Source organism: Vanacampus margaritifer, chromosome 16 (genome assembly GCF_051991255.1).
Source record: "Vanacampus margaritifer isolate UIUO_Vmar chromosome 16, RoL_Vmar_1.0, whole genome shotgun sequence".
Taxonomy (NCBI): Eukaryota; Metazoa; Chordata; class Actinopteri; order Syngnathiformes; family Syngnathidae; genus Vanacampus; species Vanacampus margaritifer.
In genome coordinates this window covers 13,819,480-13,841,911 of record NC_135447.1, presented here as the reverse complement: position 1 = coordinate 13,841,911, position 22,432 = coordinate 13,819,480, and the positions used below count along the sequence as shown (strand labels likewise).

Here is a 22,432-nt window from a genome sequence, read left to right as displayed (position 1 = left end):
CACACACACACACACACAAGTGAAAGATAACAGAGAGGAGAACCTCTCTTGTGCGTCTCCCACTGCTAAGACGCAGGGGGTTGATCCGACTTCCTCCAGTGTTCCCTTGAAACAAACACACAGACACGCACACACTTAAGGTTACAGTGAGTGTGAAAAGTGCCATGTCGCTAATGAATGCCGACAGTTCTGCCGTGGCGTCATGACAACCGGTGGCACCATACTTAACCCGCTGTGTGAATCCACTGCGACAATCTTGAAAAAACGCCATACAAGACGTTTCACATTTAGTATGTGACAGTACGTTATTGTTTTATCGTATCTGCTGCTTATTGTGAAGTGACTTGAGTTGACGCATCATAAATTTTTGCTTGCAAGTCCGAGCAAAAAAAAATAAATAAATCATCTGAACGATGGCTCGTATCTTCCTCGTGAGTTTTTCAACCCCAAGGGATGTGCTTTCTCTTTTTTTAAATGAGTTCCTCCACCTTCAAATATGAGTTGTGTCCTCTGTTTGAAGGGCAAGGCTCGCTTTTGTGGGGATGCACCAACAATCTCGCTTAATGAGGATTTCCTTAGGCAGTCGGACACCAATGCGGCAAGCGTTAATATCCACCTGCTCTCGTAACTCCTGAGGCCTTTTTGGAAATGAGTGAGCTTTTTTCATCCCCGCCGACACGGAGCAGGTTGGAAAAAGACAGACAAATTCGCATTTGTAGAATTTATTCATATAACATTAATCATATAACATTAAAGCCTGAAAAGACATGTGATGAATGAAACGTTAGGTTAGTAAAAAAAAAAAAAGTGTCTGAACTAGGGCCGAACAATTAATCAAATTCAAATTGACATCGCAGTGTAGTCCAATGCAATTTTCCAAGACTGCAATTTGGAAATAGAAAAAAACTCTGGTTCGTTTTGGTCAGTCAGTAGGCTTTATTTTTTGTTTTTTATTTGTTTATTGAATGTATTTATTAATCTTAAAGTGTCTAGATAAGGTCAATGTAGAAGTGCGATTATTAATCAATTTATCGACAACTAATCAATTATCAAATTAATCGATAATTTTTGATAATCAATGAATCATTTAGCTGTATCGTTTTCAATTGAATAATAAGAAAATTGTCCAAATGCTCGAAATTTCAGTTTACCAGTAAATATTCTCAGATTTTTGTAGTCCCCCATTAAGTGGATTGATTGTCTTTGTTTTGAACCCAAACATAACAATTGCTTTTACTTTAGGAAAAAGGATTACCTTACAATTTTTCCTATTTTACTCACAGTACAGACCAAACCAGCAAATGAATCATAATTTGTTGCAAGTCTTGTTTTTTGAAAAGAAAAAGAAAACGATAGACAATTTGTAAATGTTTTTTTCCATTACAATTACCTGAAAAAATACTCAACCGATTAAATTATGACTGAAATATGCTTTAGAAGTGCAGTCCACGTTTACTAATTGTTTCATGAAGCATGAAAAGTTATAAAGCCATTTATTTGTTTTGTCTTAAGCGTAAACCTAATCGACATAGCAAGGGAATGGAACACTGTCAATAGTCTGAAAAAAATCCGATATACACTCTGGTGTTAAATCAAGTGCAATGAGGGCAATCTGCAGGCTGTTATCTTTTTGGTCTTGCACCCTGAACAAGTTAATGACTGCTTTTGCTTTCCCGCCGGTTATTTTTTCCTCGTTTCGGACCAAATGCAAGCGACAGATGGGGAGGCCGACGTCCTGAACCAAAAGGTCTCCAACACAGTGGGACATTATGTCTCATTGTAAGCACCTCGTAAGCCCTGAGGTTTTTCATTTGCGCAGCCATCCATTAGCATCCAGCTAGTTGGATGACATCCGACGTAGGCCTTTAGCACAAGTGCAGTGTCACTGTGGGATGCGCGTCACCGCGGCAACAATCCGGAATTGAGATTGGGATTTCAACAGCCGAGATGATTTTGACGGCGAGTCGGCGCGTGCCACGTGGATGGCAATGAGCTGACCTCCTTTTAAGATGAACTAGTTTCACACTTGAGCTGACCGATATGTCCTTTGTTCACAAAAGTAGTTTAAGATTTTAATCTATTCTTTATTTTGTCTCTACTTTCGGTAAAGCAAATGACAGACATTATTTGAAACAAGTTTAATGTTTTTTTCCCCCTTGTGGGAATTGCTTTGAAGAATTCTAGAGTAATTTGAAGAATTTTTTCTTTTCAGATAAAAGAACGCCTGCAGGTTCACAGTTTAGCATTCTTCAATTTGTGTATTTTTTCCCCCCAACCTATCCTTTATTATTTACTGCCAAGCTCACCTATTTCCTATTATTGTGCTGTCTGGTAGCATCTTGTTGTCAAGGAACTTCACTTTGTCAAAGTCCTCTTTTTTTTTTTTTTCCTCGCCGCCATCTGTCTGTCTGCGTGTCTGTCTATGTGCTGGCTTTTCACTGTTTAATCAGAGCACCAAGAGGCTGGGAGATTTGATCCCCGGAAGACGCATGTCGTCCCAGGCTTCCGTGGGCCTTTCTGGAGCAACTTTTGAGAAAAAAGAAACAAAACTGAAACCACCCCTTACTTTTCCTGCAAAGGATTTCAGTCCCATGTTGTTGAATGTTGGCTAACAGCCAGTCTGAATTAGCCTTCTTCCTAGACCATGTCTACAGTTAAAGTGGGTTACCCTGCTTCATACCCTGGGCTATATCTGGGCTACTCCACTTTATAAACAGGGCTTTAAAGCAGTTGACCTATTTCAACCCTATGGACTCTGGGAGAATTATTACCAATCAGCAGTCATCTATTGTATTTAAATCAGTGCAGAAAACACGACTGTTCCTAATATATTGTCTTTCCTTACTCTTCATCTGTGGTGTCTGTTGGCAGTTGGCAAACCTTCTTACTGGTGCATTAGCGCCACCACCTGATCTTGTCCTTCCAATGCAGGGAAACCAATGTGAATTGATGGTGGGATGATGTTGTGAAATTTGCCGGCGCCATCTAGTGGTGGGGGTCTGAAGTGCACCAATTTGGACTTTTTGAGAACACATCGGAATTTGTGCCCGCAAAAGTTTATTGGTGGATATTTTTCACTAGAATTTATCAGCCAATTGGAGAAGGGGATCCACACCGAGACATGTAGAGAAATAATCAAGGTTTTGGATGTCAGGCGTGTTTTGTTATATTTGGGAGGTTATATCCGTCGTCCGGGTTGCTTCCTTCCCTCTTCTGGCTGCCGCGGCGCTGGTGGCGGGCTATCCCAGGCCATCCTTTTGAAATTAGTAGCAGGAATAATCTCTTAATCAGAGTGTCTCGTTGGGATTACCACCAAGAGCGGCCCAAATTCCTGCTTTTCTGTGGCTGGAAGTTGACCAGCCTTACGTATTACTGCACGCTGCTTTTCCCGGAACGTTAATATAGCAGAGGCCTCGAATCCTGTGCTATTATTAGGGATGATTAGAGATTAAAAAACAAATCTCTAATTGACTTTAGTAGGGCTGGGGGAAAAAATCGACCAAGTCGGATACCTCGGAGCTGCGCCGGAACCATGTTTACACCGCCATCCATGTTTCTACAGGGACTTTTTTTGTAGACGCATTGGACGGGAAGGTATTGAGCTCACTGTAGCTAAGAGGCAGCTCGGCTCCACTTTTACTCATGAACTATTGTTGAAACATCGTCTGTAAGTGACTTTTTAGGACACTATTGCATGTTTAATGTAGTTATATCGATGTATGTGTGAACTAAATGGTAGTTAGTAGTGTTTGTTTACCTTAAATGGTAATTGCTAGCACGCTAATGCTAACCGTGCTTGCCAACTGTTTAGCATTGGCTCATTTTGTTGGCGTTAAATAATAATAATGAGTAGTACTAGTTAAATCCGCTCAATTCAACTCGCGTTCGACCTTAGTGGATTAACAGCAAGTTTTGAATGTTAATTAGCACATTTTGGTCACATTTTCAATGCAATATGTCAGCCACGTTGTGAAGACATTCGCCTTTCTGCTGCTACTGTTTACTCTTGAGTCACTTTCGAAGAATTTACGATGGCCCTGTCCGGACTTGTGCAAGGAAGGCAAAGGAGAAAAATTCTTGAATGTGGTGACAAATACTTGCAAGCAAACGTTTGTGTTGAGGCCTGGTTGAAAACGCAACACAAAATTATTAAGTTGATCCAATGTAAAACTTCATTTTCTTATCTTTCTGTGTTTAGCCACATGCCCCCTGCAGATCTGCTCCACTTATAAGTGTAATTAGATGGTTTGGTGACGAAGTGCTGCCTTCATGGGTGAAAATTCAATCCATGGTTTACTGTTTTGGGGGACTTTTTCCCCCACACTTGGGCTAGTAGTAGCCACTAGCCTTGTTGTAGTCCCCCTATTTCCGTCCCCGGTTCTCATGATGACAATAAAAACGGTGTTGTAATGTGATTCTTGATGTTTGGTGTATTTTGACAAAAGCAGGCACATGGAAACTCTTTTAAGAATGTATCATATGTTAGGCTGCCAATAATATTTTAATTTCCATCTCTTTATTCAAAAACAGTATTTTTTTCCCCAAAATGACTATTGTTACTGTTATGATTCCTTTGGTTTGGTTGGTAAAATGTAAGGTAAGATGTTCGTATATTTTGATTCAGCACAATGATAATCAGACCTATTTCATATAAGACTAAAGAAATCTGAGAACATTTACTGTTGAGAGGCTGAAATTCTGAGGATTTGGACAAGTAGGTTTCTAAACTATTAATCGATTATCAAAAAAGAATAACTCATTAATTTGATTATCAATTAGTTGTCAATTAATCGTTGCACCTCTAATAATATGCCTCCTTTAATATTTTTTTTCCTGTCTGTTAAATTTAAAATTCATGTGACAGTAAAATCATTTTTTATATGCTCATCTACACTGACATATTAATATTAATATAAATAAAATGTAGGATTGTTTGAGCGCTAAGTAGAATGGAGCCTCACTGGTCTTTTCCAGCAGTGAGTCACATCGCGTTTCTAAAGGCGGTGCCTTCATTAATTCCAACTCTGGAGAGCAGGCCCCATTTTTGGCAACACTGTGACCTTCAAAAAAGAAAAGTGTGCAGTGTCCTCCTTTTTTGCGTCCTGCAGCTGCCGGGACGTGGCGTACTTAATCGCCAGCTTGCCCCCGCCGCGTTCACGACAGTCGTAATTCAAATGATGAGTCATGCTTGGCGTGGCTGGCAGGTGACATGAATGCAAAGCAGCCCTGGTGGGTAGGTTCCATATAGGATTTACACAGTCAGGATTTTCCCGCCAGTCATTGATCACGTTTGAAAAAGATGCCAATTGAAATGGGGAATAACAAAAAAAAAAAACACTAATAAACATTCAATATAACATGTTAGGTCTTATTTTGCGGTGCCAATCAGTGACGTCATTGATTGATTGGGCAAATTAAGACATTACAGACGATCACTAATTTTGCATAAAATGATAACTATCCTCCGATCCTGATCCAGCCGGTCATCGGTTTAAAGCCTAGTTGATGTAGGGCTTGGTGATGAAGTGCTGCCTCCACGAGTAAAAATACAATTCAAGCTTAACTGTTTTTATGGGCTGTTTTCCACACCTTATGTGGTTGGTCGTAGCTGCTAGCATTGTTGCAACACCCCGAGCCTCCCTCCCTGGTTGTTTTTATTGGACACACACTATCTACTTGGATAGATGGTATCAGATAAACAAATAGCAACAAACCTAATTTGACAAAGTAAGGCGTATAAAGTGCAGTTATCTGTTTTCACATATAAATAAACAGTACCACAAAAGTAAAGTATACCACCTGATAAATTGACTTAAGTACAGTAAGCAAGTATTTGTACTTAGCTTCTTCTCACCACAGCATCTCACACAACGTATTTGTGGCGCTTGCGGCCATAAAACAGCAGCAAAAAGTGGAAATGATACGTTTGTTCTGTGGAGGACTAAAAAGTCGAGGCTGGATGCGAGCTATTCTCAGCTCACGGCTCGACCCGTGTGCCGCCAGAATTACGTAACGGCAGACCTCCACTTGTGTGGAGCAGGGGTTCGCAAATTTGTGGTTTTTCACAAGTACCCTTCATAAGATGATTCAACTTGATCATTGAATCTTGTTTGGTTTATTTTTTTATTATTATTTTTTTTCTATTTTATTTTCATTCTTGATAACAACAACTTGTCGTTTTACTTTTTGTTGTACCTTATATGTAACATACAAAGACAATGACAGCTTTTCTATTCTATTTCTGGAATCCAAAAATGTTATTTAAACATAAGTACCATGCCATAAGAAGTAAATGTTAAAGAAATGTAATGTTAAAGAAGAAAAAAAATAGATAAATACTTTTACCTAAAATGTTAAAGATTTTTCAGGCCCCCAAGTACCAGTTTGATAACCGCTGAAGTATGGTAGTTACGTATTGGAATGTTTCTGATGATTTATCAGAGGATGGCGGCGTTTGGTAGCGATGGTGCTTGCATGCGTGCCTCTTGGCAGCCACAAGGTGCTTCTCTGCATTGTTGAGTGTGCTGGGTTACGTCATAAATAGCACAAGGTAACATCAATGATAAATGAGTCACTTTCATGCTGCTGCTTCTGCTAACCGCGTACAAATTGACATTTGTTTCTCTTGCACGGACAGCGAGGCTGTTAAAAGCGACAAATTGGGATTATTTTTTTTTTTTTAACAATTCAGACTAGAGTTGTTACTAGCTGTCTTTAACAGATATTTTTATATAGTTACTAGCTGTCTTTAACATATTTTTATTATATAATGTATCGTATCGGGCCTATAATGGCCATATTTTAAAGTATTGGATACTTTTGGAGGCCACAGATACCAGCCTGGATACTAAAGGCAAACTAAATCTGCCATTGAGCAAGTCCTCCTATGCATTAGTTGGCGCTGCACTGCGGCGGTTTGACACATTGGTTTGAAAAAAATATGAAATCAGACTCTATAAACAATTTTTTTTTAGGGCTAAAAGTGGACGTGTCTGAATCTTAATGCCTGTTCAATTTTGTGTCATAGTGACTACTCAAAGGAGTTTAGACCTTAATATTTAAGTCCTTTTAAAATCACAGACATGTCAGGGGCCACCAAAGTGGAGGTCACAACAGAATGCTTCCTCCCTGTATCGGATCTCGACAATTCCGTGCTAATCTGGGCGGTGGATTACGTAATCCCGCCTCAAGGTTTTTTGTTGTTGCCGAGTTGAAGTGGGCCATCTGAAAAAGTTGAGTTTGGTCAAATCAGAAGGTGAAAGCAGGTGCAACTCGGTGGTCCAGCGGTGGCCCGTCGAGGCTTGCACACCCGCTCGAGTGTTACATCAGCAACGAGCTCTGCAAACATCCAGAGGTGCACCTAAAAATAGAACTGCTGAGAGAGCAAAAGGGCGGGGGGGCTTTTTGTTAACACGGCTGACACTGACTTGCACATGACATTTAACACAATCATAATGATGTTTACTTTTGGCTCTTTAATAATCTGAATAGTTGATAGTAGAATTGTCGATCAATAGTGGGGTGAAGCAATTATCTTAATCATGAATTGAGGAATATTGTGAAATTCTGGATCATAACCTGAAGCCGTTCTTTGTGAAGTTACAGCCTGGTAGAAGATGGATCATGCAACATGACAATAATCCAAAGCATTCCAGCAATACTACCAAGGAATGACTGAAGAACAACAAGATTCATGTTCTGGATATGCCCAGTCCAAATCCTGATTTAAATTCTTTCAAAATACTTAGGCGGGACCTGAAGTGGGCAGTTTATGCTAGACGCCCATTTAACCTCTCTCAACTGGCTGCATTTTGCAAGGAAGAGTGGCAAAAAAAATCCCCAAAGTAGATGTGAAAGATAAATCACTAAATAAAGTGTTTGGATGAGGTTCTCATTGGAAAAGGAGGTGCAATGTTCGATTAAGTGAGAGGTTCACATACTTTTGCACCCATGAAATCTGAGTTTTTCTTAAATCAACAACTTTTGTTAAAGAATGAATGACAATATTGTCAATCTTTTTGTTCAAGTCCATTATTTTCAATGTCAGCATTGTAGATTTGGGTATGACTTAACATTTAATAAGGTTATTTTAATATTTTTATACAAATACTCTGACCATGCCTGCAGGGTTTTTCATTTGAGCAGCACTGTATATAAAATCAATAAATAGGCATCTAACTTAATACCCTTCATTGTCTGAAGGGATTGATAACACATTTGTGCATTTTTTTCATATTTATTAAATAACATAAAAATCAAAACTATAACTGTAAAATAAAATAGAAATATGACAAAAATAACAAGATGGCTAGTGTAGGCATTTAATCTCCTTGATTGATTACAGAAGAAATTTTATTTTAAAAAATATACTTTTAATGTCAAATATATGAATATAAAATAAAACCTATTAAAACATGGGATAGGTATTTCACTTTTAATATTAACAATAGGCAAAAAATGCAAAGATAAAAAATTAATATAGCTGTTGCATTGTTATTCTCATTTAATTGGGCGGGTGTACCTATTGTTGTGGCCTGCACTTGCAGCTTTTCACTGTGAGATGCCAAAGCACTACATGGCCTGTGTGCCTGTGCGCGTGCGTGTGTACAAATGAATTCATTTACGTCCTCCAACAGCCTTCTTAAAGGACTCGCTGTTGTAAAAGACGAACTGGCCCTCTGCGAATTATGTAATCCCGCCTCTTGAGAATAGCGTGTTCTCTCAACCCGGCATCTGCTGCACACACAAACACACACGCACATACAAATAACAAATGGCTCTTTGTTTTTCTCTTCAAAAATCACATTTTGATTGATTGGAGAGAGAGCGAGTGAGAGAAAGAGAGCAGGGAGGAAAAAGGACGCCGTCACCTCCACTTCTTGGCGTCAGTACGAAGAAGAAAAATAACGCCGGCGTGGTGTTATGAGGACGGCCGACATGGTTGACTGTCTGTCAATTGGCTCTGTTGCCGTGGCAACAACCTTGATGCTCCGTTGCAGGGTAAAATCAAGCAAAAAAAAAAAAAAACATGACCGCCGCATGTATGAGTCATCGGCGAACACATTCTCGCAGCCTCCTGAATGCGGCGCAAAGCATCATGGGAGGGCTCTAAGTTTAATCAGTCAGGGATTGACTATCTTGGCAAAACTGCAGGGGTGTGAACATATGGATAACAACATTTGATGCAGCCCTGCGTGCAATTCTACAGAAATGACAACCTCTGAAGAACTGTTGACATTTTATCAAAAACTATCATCATAACTAGCATATATTTTGACACATTTTGGACTTAATCCATCCATCCATTTTCTTAACCGCTTGTCTTCACAAGGGACGCACGCGGGGGGCGCTAACAGTTAACTTGCAGGCTAACAGCGGGCAAACTACGACGCAGGCTAACGGCCCCACCGCGAGTCCGTGACGTGTTTGTCCAAAAGGTCACTGCCTCACTCGTGACTGTTGTCGTGTGTGGGTCAACATAGCAGACATACTTCAGGGAAACATAACCATTAATTAATTAAACAATGGGACACTTTATTCCGCCTGTGGCTCACACTATACACATTTTAGCACATTTCTGCTAGTTGTAATCCCACAATGCTTTGCGTTTCAACTGATAGCCCGAATACCACAAAACACTTGGGAATGTAAGCGGAGCTTTTCTGTGAAATTGTATGTAAATCTATTTTTCAGTGGCTATCTTGGCTAGCCCGGGTTAACTCATTTGCTAACTGTGCTAGCAGCAGTAAACTCCATGAGCTAACGTCACTAGCCTCACTAAACTCTAGTATACTGATGTGCTAAGACCATGTGCTGACTTTACTAGCCCGCGTTTCCTCACTCACTTCATTTAGCTTCCATTGCTTCAAGACACGCAATCAGTATCATCGTGTATCGTAGTGATTTGTGGTGACAGCATTTGTGTCCATCTGCTATCTTGGTGACGCTTGTGTGGCTTGTTAATGAGATGCTTCAACTGCGATATTTCATCCAATGTTTGCCTTCCATGTCAGCTCTCATATTTACTGTTATCCATCCTATTAGTAAAAGGCTATATTTACCTGTATACACACTTCTTCCTACGTGGTGATGCGCGTCTGATTTTCGGTGTGCGCTCCGGGCTCGTGAGATTAAACCTTCTTTTAATCCTCCTACGCGCCACATGACTTGACTGTGATGCACAGGCTGCGGCGAGCTCTCATTGGTGCGCCGCCTTCGTCTCCTCGGGGACCACTCAGGCCAATCGGATCTCCTCGCCTCAGCATCCGCCCCCTCCGTTGAGTAGGGGGGTTCTATGAATGGAAAGAATGCTGGGAGAGACCTGCACCATACTCTGTCCCAAATCCTATCTTTACTTTCCTATATCGTGACTTGACTTGAGCTTGTTTCTGTTTTGAGTGCCACCAGCTGACCTTTCAATGTCTAAATAAAATTGTTTTGTACTGTAGAGATTTTTTTTTATTTTATTTGAGGTGACAACTCCATAATTCAGCAGCGTCACAGATTCTGCATTGTAAATCCCTGAATAAACTCAGAAGATGTTAACTGTCATGTTCCCTATCCAAATCCACAGTAACTGCCCGTGCTCACTGGCGGCAGCCTTGGCCAGGGCGACGTCGGACAGCATCCTACAAAGCGACCTCACCATCCACCACCTTATCAAAAGTTTGGAAGATGGAGTCGGACCCTTACCACGTGAGTCTAACCACGTATGATTGTAATGTAATAAAAGTGGCTCTAAGATTGAACTCTGATTGACACCAGAGTATAGCGTTATTGGTGGGAAGTTTTCTTTCTTTCTTTCTTTCTTTGTGGCTTGCATACAAATATGTCACTTAGTTCTAATTTTAAAAGAATCATAACATCAATCTGAATTCATTTGTTCTAACATTCATAAATGCCTTACAACGGTTTAAAAAAAGTTAAGTGCTATATAATTAAGCTAAATAAAACAGAAATAAATTAAGAGTGCTTACATTTTGAAATGCCGAGTCCGACTGGTACGTAATTGAGAGTGGACTAAATAAAAGGTAGTGCTTTGGTGCCTCTTTGTGCCATTTTAGGGAGTTACTATTTTAAAGTAAGGAGAGGAGTTTCATTTAGTCTTATATAAAAGTGCTGCAATCCTGTGGCATGTTTTTATTCTTCTCAGTTTTTGAAGTGCTCTTCTTGAGCATTTTATTAAAGTGCCAAAGAAATAAGAAGTCGACCTCCTTGGCTCTGCTTCTCCTCCCCTGTTTTCCATCTTCCCTCTGACCGTTTCACCTGCAGCGAGCATTAGTAGGACGTCTTCGAGTCCTAATGGCCTCTGCCACGCTCTCTCTCTCTTTCTCCTTCTCTCTCTCCCTCTCTCACACTTAACTTCGAACTTCTCTAATCTGCCTCTCGGAAAAAGTAAATCAGCTCCCGCTGGGCTTTTGACGTTCACAAGTGTGTCACTGACTTGCAGTAGAAATGGGGACTTTTCTAAATTGGCTACCAATTAAGTGTGACGCACACTTTTTTTTGAGTGTGCTTTCTCATCTTGTGTATCATTTCTTAGCAGGGATTTTTTTAAAACGTCAAGATAAAAAGAAAAAGAAAAATTTGGATTATCAGTGACGCATAATGGACTAGAAAAGATGATGCTCAACTGAAATCTGTGGAATTACAGTAATTTCTGGACTATAAACCACTACTTTTTTCACCTGTATTCAACCATGCGGCTAATACAAAGGTTCGGCTTATCCATCAGATCACAAGTGGGCGCACTAAAAAGGAAGCCCAAGAGCGTCAAGCAGAGCAAACCAAACCAAGTGAGCCCAAATACAGTAGGAGAGACAGAACGAGAGAAGATTTGTGTCCTCATTATGGAAAATAAAGTAGCGGGAACCCAGTGCAATAACATTAAAACACTTGCGGCTTACAGTCAGGTGTGGCTTATATGTGTAACAAACTCGAGTAGTCCCCAATTTTAGCCAGCGAGGCTTATAGTCAGGTGCGCCTTGTAGTCCAGAAATTACTGTAATTGAATTGTTGAAATGTAGAATCTGAGAGTTGAATTTGGAATCTTTGAAGCACTTAAGAAATGCGGAAGGATATAAATTTGTGCAAAATCTCGACATTTGGGAATATTGCTTTGGAATAATTGGGAGTTTTGTTGTAAAAAAGTGTGGCATTTCACTAATGTGGGAATTCTTGGAATATGGAAACTATTTTGAGGTTGTAAAAGTTAGAATTGGTCAAGAAATGTGGAAGTAGGAGTTTGGAACCCCAATGAATGGGACCCTAAAATCACCCTACATCCTTCATTTGATTACGCTTCCACCACTTTTGAACTTTAATAATAATGTGATTGTGGTCAAAACTAAACTGAACCGGAGTGGTTGTTGCAAAGGGATCGTTTCTGTGGGTCAAGTGCAAACAAGGATTATCCGTCCCAAAACACGAACAAATATTGTTTTCTGTGTACAGTAAATCTGGATTACACACAAGAAGGATTAAAGATCTCTCTCTCTCTAATCTAGTAAAGGTTGTTCTATTTCATCCCTTTTGACCGCTATAGGCTGTCATTTCCCTTCAAGGTAACATATAATGCATTGTCACAATTTAAAACAGTTTCCAGGTATTTTAATAACATGCTTTTTTATTAAAATACCTTAAAAGATCAACAATTACGGTACATTTTTAAAATAGTTTTTCTTGCCACGCTGATATAAGCCTGTTTTGTCTTGTCTTATCCAAACAAGCCACGGACAGTAGACTTTTTGTTACCATGACGACTTCAAGGCCAGCATAGCTACTTGTTGATCGCCCCAAAAAAGTGTGTGTTAGCATCCTGAATGGAACTGGTCGAAGCATCGTAGACTTTAGAAGCTACTGATTCATTTTGTAGTGTTAGCTGTGAAAAATGCACCGTACAGTATTTAGTAGAAAACTTTCATTGCTTTGTGTTTTTACAAAGGAGTAATGGGAGGCTCTGGAATTTGATTTGCTTAGTGATCGCTGTTACAAACCAAAATGGCTGACTTCCTGTTAAATTTCAGGCATAGGTCTGGTCAGGTTCAGAACCTTAAAAGTACATATTTTCACCAGGATACTTATTATAAAATTTGGCAAATTTGCATAATGTTCAAACAAACCATATTATTTCGACTAGCGAAAGTCTGCTAGCTTCATGCTAAGATATAATGCGAAACATAGCATAAACAGGCTAATGATGATGCATAGAAATTCAGTCTTGCCTGTATACTATAACAAACGTTTTTTTTTTTTTTTAAGCAATTCTTCAAGGAACCTTTCAAAGTGTCTACCGTTTATGAGATTTATTCATTGGTCGGTTTCAACGTATTCCAGAGATCGAGGCGGTCAAGTTGGCGCGGCTCATCTTCAAACGACTCTTCGAGACGTGTGGCGCGTGGAACAAGGAGCTGCCTTACCGCCGCCGTCCACAACCCTACTACGAAACATCCATCCACGCCATCAAGAACATGAGGCGCAAGATGGAGGACAGGCACATCATCATCCCCGACTTCAACACACTCTTCAACATTCAGGTAGCGCAGCAGCCAGAGCTGCTTTTTTTTTTTTTTTTATGTGCCGCAATTTGGCCGCTTGACTTAAAAGCTTTTTTTCTTTCTTTCAAGGTTTAATGTCTTGGAATTGGGAAGGTTTATCAAACAGAGTGACTCATGCTTTCAGAGGTTCAGTTATGTAATGGATGTGGAAGGTGTTTATGCCAGTAGGGGGTACCTATGAGTCTCTTCTAAGGCAGGACCTTCAAAGATACACTTGATTTATGATAGTTTCTTATTTAAGATTCAAATTTGGTGATTAGTTCATCTTTCAACGACTCCTGGAACTGGTCTTTTCAGACATGGGTTGTTGAGCCTTTTTTTTGGTAGGTTTATTAATGTTCAACATGTTCCAAAGTGGATCTGGCTTCAGGGGCTGTAGTTGACCTATTAGAGTTGGCCAGTCATCCAACTTTGCCAACATGCTGCGCCCACCTTCAAGTATTTGAAGGACCCCTGGAAATGGTCAAGCTAACCCTAAAATGTCTGTTTTGAACCAAAATGGCACAGACTTTTTTGGGGGTCTACCCCATACTGAGTTTCATGCTCTGAAGTGAATCTGGCTTCACTGGCTGAAACCAAAATAAGTCTAAAATGTTCCATCCAAAAGGGCTGACTTCCTGTGTCTTTACTAAATTTCATGTTATTTAGCGAGTCTGACATTAGGGGCTGAAATTGTCAAAAAATGTCACCAGTTTGCATCCTAATGTGTTTTGTATGTCTAGGATCAAGAAGAACAAGCATTCTTTGCTGTTTTTGACGGACACGGTGGCGTGGACGCCGCCATTTACGCCGCCAACCATCTCCACGTCAACCTGGCACGCCAGGACTCTCTTAGCCAAGACCCCGGCGAGGCTCTCCGCCGCGCCTTCAAAATCACAGACGAGCACTTTGTCAAGAAAGCCTCACGGGAGGTAACTGCCTGCAGCCGCGTTGTTTTTTGTTTAGTTTTTTTACTCTCTGTGTCTGAAGACCAGCAAGTTATCTTAAACCCATGTGGTCACTCCGACAGAACCTGCGCTGCGGCACGACGGGCGTGGTGACGTTCCTCCGCGGCCGGACGCTGCATGTGGCCTGGCTGGGTGACTCGCAGGTTATTCTGGTCCGCCGGGGAGAAGTGGTGGAGTTGATGAAACCGCACAAACCAGACAGAGAGGTAACGGACATTATTTAGGTGTTTTAGAGGGTCCTTACTTCCTGACGGGGTGTCTTTCTATGGCCGTGGTGACGAGACTTGGGCTAACTCTGGAGTAGGGTGACCATATTTGAATTTCCCAAAAATTGGACACTAAAATTTGGGGATGCCGACACAGCTCAGCACCTTATTTGAATGCTTAGCAAGTGAGGTACGTAAAAAGTTGGCCTACTTTTTAGTTAAAAAAAATACAATACTGTTTTAAATAAGACAATAATAACACGCATACACTAAACACACTTGCTCGCAATCGACTTGGTTGCGGTCTACCAGTCGCTGTAACAAAACGGCACAATGAAAGGAGGTAAGAAAAGAAAAAAAGTGGTCCGTGCATAAGAAGAAAATTGGTCGTATCCAATTTGGGCTGAGCAATTTAATAGAAAATTTATTTGGGATTGATCTCTTATACTCTGCTGCCACCTGCTGGCCGTTTTTGTAATAACTACCATTGCTTCAAGCGTTCTCTCCAGTTCAGAGGCTGCATCAAAGACTTTTGTATGCTCTAGCATAAAAAAAACAAAAAATGTACAATATAATATATATATTTTTAAATATTTAAAATAGAACGTGTTTATACGTTTTGGGGAGCAAATGAGTTAAGTGTCCACTACAACTTAACAAAATTCTTCCAAGCAATTTTGGCATAACATGTTCAGTACAGTATATCCGTTTGTATAATACTGCCCCCTGGTGGCAAAAGGTATGCACCCCACAAGCTACAGCACAATGTCCATTGAACGCAAGCAAAAGATCTGGCAAGAACTGTTTATTTTCTTCTAACAAAAATCTAAATGCCATCTAAAATAAATGTATTGAAAAAATGATGAGCTCATTATATTTTGCTTTGTTTGCCCAACTGTCTGCAGGACGAGAAGCAAAGGATCGAAGCTCTGGGAGGCTGTGTGATCTGGTTCGGGACATGGAGGGTTAACGGCAGTCTGTCGGTATCCAGATCCATAGGTAATCTGCCCGTCTCGAACCGAGAGTCAAGTCCAATTTTAAAGGGTCAATGAACTGGAATTGAAGCGGGATTGCTTTTCCAGGCGACTCAGAACACAAGCCCTACATCTGCGGGGACGCCGATCACGGCGCCTTCCCGCTGGATGGCTCTGAGGACTACCTGCTCCTGGCCTGCGACGGCTTCTGGGACACGGTGAGTCCGGACGAGGCGGTACGCGTGGTGAGCGACCACCTGCAGGAAAACGCCGGCGACACCGCCATGGTGGCGCACAAGCTGGTGGCCTCGGCCCGTGACGCCGGCTCCAGCGACAACATCACTGTTGTCGCCGTCTTCCTGCGGGACCCGCGCACCCCGCCGGCTACCGCTAGCACCGAGGAAGACGAGGACGAGGGCGCCGTCGAGGCGGAAGTGGAAGAAGAGCCCGTGGCCGAGGTGGAGGAGGAACCCCAAGAGGAGGAGGAGAAGGAAGAGGAGGCGTCCAGGGCAGAGCGAGGCGGCGAGGGGGGAAGTGCGGCGGACAACGGGGGCAAAAGTCGCAGCGGGTGGCCCCTGCAGCAGTGCTCGGCCCCCGCCGACCTCGGCTATGAGGACCGAACGGACTCCTTCACGGACAGAACCAGCCTCAGCCTCGAGGGCCCCGCGCTGGGGGGCCGCATCCCTTCCCTGCGGGGCCCGCACTTGCTTGAGAAGCAGGAGGTGAGGCGCAGATCCCGCCGCACTTTCACGGACCCACTGGGGCACCGGACCGCCTCGCCGTTCGGCCGGGTTCCCGGGCCAAGCCGCAGGTTTGGCGACCTCAGGTGGCGCCGAAGATTCGCAGAGCCGCTGGGTTCACTGCCCCTGTCCGCCATCTGGAGGCCAGAAGCGGCCGTGCCACGACTTCCCCGCGACGCCGCCATCTGATGCCAGCGGGCCACCCAAACACGAAACCGCCTCCTTACCGTTTATCCTCCTCCTATCCAACATGGTTTATTTTTGTTTATTTTTGGGTAGTTTAAATAGTTGTGGCTTCCGCGTTTGTAAACGTGACGATTAACTGGTAGTGTCTATCCCAAACAAAACAAAAAACAATTAAAAAAGTGTCAGCCAGCCCACCAAACACAAGCTTCGCTCCAAAGTATACCACATCATCGTGAAGCTACAAAATGTTCACACTGATGGTTTTGCTCACTAGATGGGACTCTGAGCTATTGATCAGTAGGCGTGTTAACGAACAATTAATCAATATCTTTACTGGGATGGGAGCGTCTCTCACTGGATGTTCTGAACTCCTATTTTCATGTCCCGGAGGAGTTGTATATCCATCAAGTGGATGTAGCTCCCAAGGCTCACGGCCTGTTTTTTGTTCTGCTCCTTTCATCAGCAAACCAGTCGAGACAAAAGCAACAGCGCCTCTGCTGTTTGCAGCCAAGCGGTGCACTCCATTTTCCCTGCCTAGCTTCAAGGTGCGACGGTACGAGATTGGCAGAATTCACCATTAAACCATTAGTATGCTCATCACTGTTTAGTTGGCTAGCTGTTGCTATTGCTCGCCGATGCCTGAACAAATTTGGAATTAATTGCTACCACAAGACCAGTCGTGCCATCAAAAGTATGTACCGGCATTTGTCTTAATTTTTTTTCACATTTCAATTTTGTTTTTTCTGGATTTTGAGTTTTCAAGTTTTAAGGCGATCATCAAACGACGCCACCATGTTTCAACAAAAAGTCAAATTCACAATTTGTCCATGTCATCCATCAGTCTAGTAGTTGTTTCAAATTTTGTCAATTTTCCTTCCCACATTTTTAGAATCATTTTCAGACAAAGTATGACACTATGACAATTTTCATTTTTGTTAGCAATCGGTCAGAAACACAATCTCAACAATCTGTTAGTGTTTGATGAAACCCTGGAAATGGCCCTAAAATGGTTTCTTCAGATCCAAAATGGCTGACTCGAGATTTTTTTTGTCTTTTAATTGTGGGACTACTCGTGACAGAAATGTTGTGTCCCTAAACGAAACCAACTTCAGGTTGCTGCATTTTTTTCTAGTAAAAACAAACAGTGCCGATACATACTTTAAAAGTTGATGAGTGTTTTATTTGTGAAGAAATCCTGCAAATGGTAAAAAAAAAAAAAAAAGGCCAGCTACCTGTGTCAAGACTTTTTCTTTTTTTCTGAGGGGGTTACTCATAATAAACGAGCCTCGCACAAACGATTTAGGGGTGGAGTTTGAATCCCCATCTTTGTTGTTTAGGAAGCTAGCCGGCGCTACGGCTAACCCATGCCTGTATATATATTTTTTTCTCTGCCACTCAGTCAAATATAAATTTTTCGGCATCATTCACTCAAAAAGCAAATGACATCTCTAACTGATGTCTATTTGTTTAGAATACAGTGGTGTTTCCCCATTATAAAGTTTTTCACATTTGGCAGCACCATTACATGCTTTTCATTCATCAGGAGGATAGTTCCTTTCAGGTTTTTTGGCACAGGTGCCACTGACCCCTCTCTCATTTCGCCGTTGACCCGGCCTGTTATCCGTCCGCGGCCTGTCTACAGATAAGAGCACTTAGACGGCGGATTACGGAAGATTAGTACTCACTTACCTGATTAGATGCGGTGTCATGCTTTTCCCCCCATGCGGATTTAGCCCCTGCGTTAATGGGTTTTTGGGAGAGGACAAAGGGTGATTTGGGTTTGTGTTGCGTTGATGGATGCGGACGTGATTATTATCAGCGGAACGCAGCGTGGACACTTGAAAAGCTACAGAAAATGTGCCTTTGGTCAAAGCCTTTTCCCCCCAAAATTTACTAATACAGCAGCGTTGAGTCTGGAGCTGCACTGTATCGTATTCGTGCCACTTTTCCAAAGAAAAGTTGTCTTAAACCGGCATAATGACTGGAAACCAAATGGCCAGCTAACCAATTAGTTAGCAATATAGCAATTTGAATATCAGCAAAGTGGTCATTTTTTACTTGCCAATGCGGGGTATATGCCACGGAGGAGGCGATACTTCCAAATTCCTGGTTTTCACACATCAGCTTTGTTTGGCCGCCTCCCAGTTCTTGCGTTTCCGCCTTTGTGCGCCTCCGTTGCGGGTTCCCGTCGACGGGTGCGAGTGTGTAGTCGGTCTGTCTCCGTTGTCGCATTTCAGAGAGTTGAGACACCGATGGGCGAGAAACGCACGGTCGGGGGGCGAGTGTGGCCAAATACGACGCTGATATGTGAAACCCCGAAGTTGGAAGTCTGTGGCATCTACCCCATAACTAGCATAAAGACTGGAAACCTGCTAGCCAGCTAGCAACCTAGCAAGCTTACTCAAGGTATTGCAATTTATAAATAAAGTGGTCAGTGTTATTTTTTTGTTACATTTCCCATGATGGCATGAAAAGTTGTCTTATTTAAGAGGGATAAAAAGAGAGCTTGAGATGATTGCAAATCAAACGGCAACAAAGTGGTCCAGCATTTAGTTTACTTTCCGATAATACCAAGAGAAGTTGTCTTAAACTAGCATAACAACTGGAAACGAGCTAGCCAATATAGCTAGCTAGCATTTGACAAATCAACAAAGTGGGACAAGTGTATTTGTTTGGTTTACAATGATACCAGAAAAATTTGTCTTAAGTGTGCCTAATGGCTGGCAACTGACAAGCCAATTAGCCGCCTCGCCAGGTAGTCATTCATATAGCAATTCAAATTTCAACGTCAAGTGCTCTGCCGTTTTTCCAGTCTTCTTGCTGAGCTAAGCTCTTTGCTTAGCTACATGCATAATAAGCTACCCATCAGCTCATCTTTTAACATAGTTTGTACATTTTTTGAGTTGCTAAACATCCTAAGACAGCTAGCACTACAGGTTCTTGTCTGTAAATAAAACTAAGGTATATTAATATCTCTTCTGCGATGCTAATGCAGAGCTAACATCAATTGTCGCGTGATCTATGGCTCCGCGTGAATCAGTAAATAAAATAACAAAGCACATGTAATCCTAATAGAGTAATATGATGACGCCTTCTGGATATTACACGACAACCTTATGCTAAATAACTGCTAATTTCCCTAATGTAATTAAACTGCATTATATTCGCGTGCTTGATTCCACCTTTTCACTTTCACGTCATTTTCCTGTGTTGCTGTCCTGTATAAATGGCACTGATGCAGAATGGCGGTATCAAGTCAAAGCAGCGAATTTTCCGCCTTGGGGGTTAGTATCTGACTCCATTTGCACTGCCCTTCAAAGCAAAGACATTTGCCGGATTGTTTGCACTGATGCAGACTCAAGTGGTGACAAAGTTGACCCGTCAGTTTTTCATCTCTGAAGATAAAATAAGAAGGCGCTTTGAAAAAAAAAAAAATCGGCACTGTTCTGTATAAATTGCATCAACACAGAAACAGGAGTTGAGAGGTCAACCTAAGGTAGTATCAGATGCCCATAATTTTTTTTTATACATATCCCCCCCCCTCACCCTTGTGTCAGTGTTCTTTATGAGTAGCACTGAACACAAAAAATGCGGGTATAAAAATTAAGCTAGCTATTTTCTGTCATCAGAAGTCATTTAAAAAAAAAATATATATATATATTTTGCTTTTTTTCCCCCCATTGTTTTCCCCCAGAAATTCCTGCCTTTTTCCGTGTTGACCTGGAGTTTTTTCCCCGCATAATCTCCGGAATGCGGGCAATGACGTTACCTGGCAAATTTTCCTTCCGCCTTCAGAGGTGGAAACAAATTCACGACTGTGCGTGAGTGTATTTAGCTATGCGGGAACGCGTGTAACTCCCCTCCCGCCTTGTTTTGCAAGATGACATGCATTATCTAGCTCACACCAGTCACTGATCTGATTATTTGATTGCTGTGTGTCTGTGTAAAAGCAGCCATATCCTGCTTTGCTGGGTTCTGTGTAAAATGCAAATGTGGACAAATTGTCCGTCAGACTGTCACTGTTTCCTGCTGCTACGTCCAGTTCACATTACCACGGTCAAACGATGTGGTCAAAATATCTGCAGCTTTAATTTATCCGCCTTAAACCACATTTTGCCAATCAGGTGACAGGATGGACGACTCTCAAAAACCTGGGGAGAACGAGTTTTTCCACTTCTGTGTCTTGCTGTGATTGTTCCAATCTGTGGTGCAACACGAAAAACTCCTCCCTTCTGGATTTTGGCCTGTTTTACTGCCACTTCTCTTCTATTTCACCTGTCTCTCCTCAGAGAAGTGGCAGGAAAACAGGCCAAAATCAAGATGTCATGGTGCCATCTGGAGGTTTCAACGGAGAGACTGGAAGAGTCACAGAAAGGCCCAACATCCCCATCTTTTGTGAGTAGTGCATACTAGTAGTTAGTCGGCTTTTATTTTGCGAGCACACAGTATGCGCCCTTTTCAATTCTACTAATAATTATCCGTGAATTTATCAGTAAAGGTAAAAGTTTTGTATTTGTTATGAAATGAATAATACTGCTTAAATAACATCATGTCAAGATCCTTTTGTTGCGCTGTTAAAAAAAGAAAGAAAAAAGTTTAGCCCTTCATGATGATGAAAATAAGCACTTCAAGTAACTTTCACTGTTTTGTCATTGCTCCCATTTTCCATGGAATAAGGTCATATTTTTATGTCAACAAAAAGGCTTCGCCTCTCAAATATGTTTTTTTTTTTAAAGCAAAATTAAAGTGGTGTCCAATGAGCTTTTCTGTTTCCATAACAACTGCTGCCAAAGAAAATGTCTGAAAATTGGGACAGGGAGAACCGGCAGAAGCTCATTTAGGTAAACAAAAACCGGCTTTTGTGGCAGCTGCTGTAGCAGGTGGGGGCACTGCCCCAAAAATATGACAAGTGCTCGCTAATTTCAACAGCAAAAGCCTCCTTGTGTTTGTACATAGCCTCAATTCTTGGACAACGGGAGCAATTTCTTCAGATGTTAGCGACTGTGGACGAGAATGGGCTAACTCCAGTATTGTCATCTTGTGAGAGTGATTTCAAGTGGTGGGAGCGTTTGAGATTTATGACCACATTGGTCATCTTTAATTTCATTGGTTGGATCGCCTGATAATTTTTTGGACGTTTTGCAAGAACTGAAGCCTGCTTTCATGGGTTGCACTGATGAGTCAGGAAAAGTCCCGAGTGCAACAATGGGCTGCCCCCCTATAGGTTAAAACTACAACTAGACCTAGATTTATTTATCAAAAATGGGAGTTAGCTCACTCGAGTTCTCAGTGGCTCCTATCATTTGGGTTGCCTCTTCTAAATGTGCATTGTGTCTATACGTACACGGAAAAGCTTTTTTCTTCTCTCTCTCTCTCTCTGTAAGCAATAATGCGTTGGGGCAAAACAATAGTTCTCTGGGGGTTTGTCTGTGGACAACGTGCTGATTCTCCCCCGTGAACACGTGCAGGTTAAGTTGAAAGCAAGTATTCAAAAGGAATAATCTGTACATGTATGATGTGTGTTCCTATAGTATATTCAGTAAATATATAAAATACATGTGTACTGTAACTGGTAACTAACTATCATGTATATAAAGACTAGAACAACTCCACACTTTTCTGTCTTTTCTTGTTCAGTTAAAAAAGTCAAATCAATATCATCCCACACACATACACTTCAGTAAAGTGGAAATAAAACCACCATGAGGTAAGACGTTTTTTTTTAATGGCTAGGCGTTTAAAAAAAAAAAAATCAACAACCAGGAGTTTAGTAAGACTTTTAATTAAAATTCTCAACTGTAGTTTCAATTATGTGCCTTTAAA

The 22,432-nt window shown here is 41.5% G+C and overlaps 1 protein-coding gene across 2 annotated transcripts in view; it reads left to right on the top strand.

Annotated features, from left to right (window-relative positions):
* Nucleotides 1–22,221, top strand: part of ppm1e (protein phosphatase, Mg2+/Mn2+ dependent, 1E) — a 30,116-nt gene extending 7,895 nt beyond the window's left edge. The window contains exons 1-7 of one of the 2 annotated variants that reach the window (XM_077546122.1): nt 3,541–3,667; nt 10,574–10,695; nt 13,336–13,535; nt 14,279–14,467; nt 14,566–14,709; nt 15,615–15,708; nt 15,792–22,221. In XM_077546122.1, the coding sequence (XP_077402248.1) occupies nt 13,470–13,535; nt 14,279–14,467; nt 14,566–14,709; nt 15,615–15,708; nt 15,792–16,612 (1,314 nt within the window). In that variant the 5' untranslated portion in view covers nt 3,541–3,667; nt 10,574–10,695; nt 13,336–13,469 and the 3' untranslated portion in view covers nt 16,613–22,221. Of the gene's footprint in view, nt 1–3,540; nt 3,668–10,573; nt 10,696–13,335; nt 13,536–14,278; nt 14,468–14,565; nt 14,710–15,614; nt 15,709–15,791 lie in introns of those variants that run through there. The other variant, XM_077546121.1, reaches the window with a different exon arrangement.
* The last annotated feature ends 211 nt before the right edge of the window (nt 22,222–22,432 follow it).